A 1,881-nucleotide genomic window follows, 5' to 3' on the forward strand; every position below is an offset into this window, starting at 1 on the left:
TGTCTGCTAATAAAATTGAAGTTAAAAAGGTCGTCTAGTGATACACATTAAGATTGTGAGGGAGTTGTCTGCTAATAAAATTGAAGTTAAAAAGGTCGTCTAGTGATACACATTAAGATTGTGAGGGAGTTGTCTGCTAATAAAGTTGAAGTTAAAAAGGTCGTCTAGTGATACACTTCAAGTTAGTGAGGGAGTTGTCTGCTAATAAAGTTGAAACTAAGAAGGTCGTTTAGTGATACTCATCAAGATTGTGAGGGAGTTGTCTGCTAATAAAGTTGAAACTAAGAAGGTCGTTTAGTGATACTCATCAAGATTACTTCATTAAGGTAAATAAGTCGTCGTCTGATTCTTGTCCCTGTGATACAGCTCTAGAATTCGAGTAGGGTGCGAATCCGTGCGATGCCACAGACCATTTCCCTAACTTAGGCTTTGGGTGTGTTATAAGAGTGACAGTCAATCCGTTAACTTTCATGGTGGGTGGTAGGGTATTACTAACTGGCTGCCTTTTTCTCTCAGATCAGTAGTTCAAAAGTAGGGAAGACGGCACATGGCCTCAGTAGCTTTGCCATAATTACAAAATGCCAATACAATTATAAGTAAGGTGTCTACTGTTTTATGTACGATTTTCCTGTGTGAACAAATCACATACCGTTCATTGGTGTTTCCCAATCGTGTGATTTCCGCTTGTACTTTTGAACTGGTGCTGCAAAAAAAAAAGTCACTTTCAGATTTTATTTTTCTTGCAATTTATAAAAAAAACCGTTGTATTTTTGATAATCTGCTTAACCTACAGTCTAAATTTTAGATAATCTTTTTAATAAGATAAATATTTATCTACTTAGAAGCTACATAATACGTTAGAGAAACATCTTTCAACATACGACCGTAGTAACTAAGTTATAGTATATTTTGCCATTAATTTTATTTTCATGACAAGTATTGATTAGAGAATATATAGTATATCATTTTTTTTTATCATTTCTTATTATAAGGATTATTTTGCAATGTTTGCTTAGTATATGAATTTAGGGCTAACCTAAATCGCCTAAACTGGCTGAACCTTGTGAGATATTATTGGGATTAAGGCCGAAAACATAGCTGTCAACGAGGGTACCCAACTGATGAAACAATTACTTTAAATCTTTATAAGTAACAAAGTGAGAACAATATATTAAATTCATTATATTCATTAATGGTTAATATTTGGTTCTGATTTATGTAGGTAGTTCACTTTGATCAGAGGTTAATATTAATCAGTCGCCTGTATTATTATATATCCTCATTAAAATACCTTTTTACATGCCCTTTTTCACACTATCATAGATACATCTTCCCTCGCTAACGTCAACTTGAACAGTAGATACTCGCTCCAACTAACATCAACTTTATTAGTAGACAACCCCTCACCAACTTCAAGTACATCACTAGACGCCCTTCTTAATTTCGACTTTATTAGCAAACAACCCCCTCACAAACTTCAAGTATATCACTAGACGTTCTTCTTAATTTCAACTTTATTAGCAGACAACCCCCTCACGAACTTCAAGTATATCACTAGACGCCTTTCTTAACTTCAATTTTATTAGCAGACAACCCCCCTCATCAACTTCAAGTATATTACTAGACGCCCTTTTTAACTTGAACTTTATTAGCAGACAACCCCCTCATGAACTTCAAGTATATCACTAGACGCCCTTCTTAACTCAATTTTATTAGCAGGCAACCCCTCACCAACTTCAAGTATATCACTAGACGCCCTTCTTAACTTCAATTTTATTAGCAGACAGCCCCCTCACCAACTTCAAGTATATTACTAGACGCCCTTTTTAACTTCAACTTTATTAGCAGATAATTCCCTCAGATCAGTCTATTTTTACGACG

General features: G+C 34.9%; 1 protein-coding gene across 1 annotated transcript in view; it reads right to left on the reverse strand.

The window, feature by feature from the left end:
• LOC106471223 overlaps positions 1 to 1,881 on the reverse strand; it is a 35,236-nt gene that overhangs the window by 8,368 nt on the left and 24,987 nt on the right. Inside the window, exon 4 of the mRNA XM_022400854.1 lies at positions 650 to 703. Coding sequence (XP_022256562.1) covers positions 650 to 703 — 54 coding nt within the window. The remainder of the gene's footprint in view (positions 1 to 649; positions 704 to 1,881) is intronic.

This window comes from Limulus polyphemus, unplaced genomic scaffold, assembly GCF_000517525.1.
Source record: "Limulus polyphemus unplaced genomic scaffold, Limulus_polyphemus-2.1.2 Scaffold111, whole genome shotgun sequence".
Classification (NCBI taxonomy): Eukaryota; Metazoa; Arthropoda; class Merostomata; order Xiphosura; family Limulidae; genus Limulus; species Limulus polyphemus.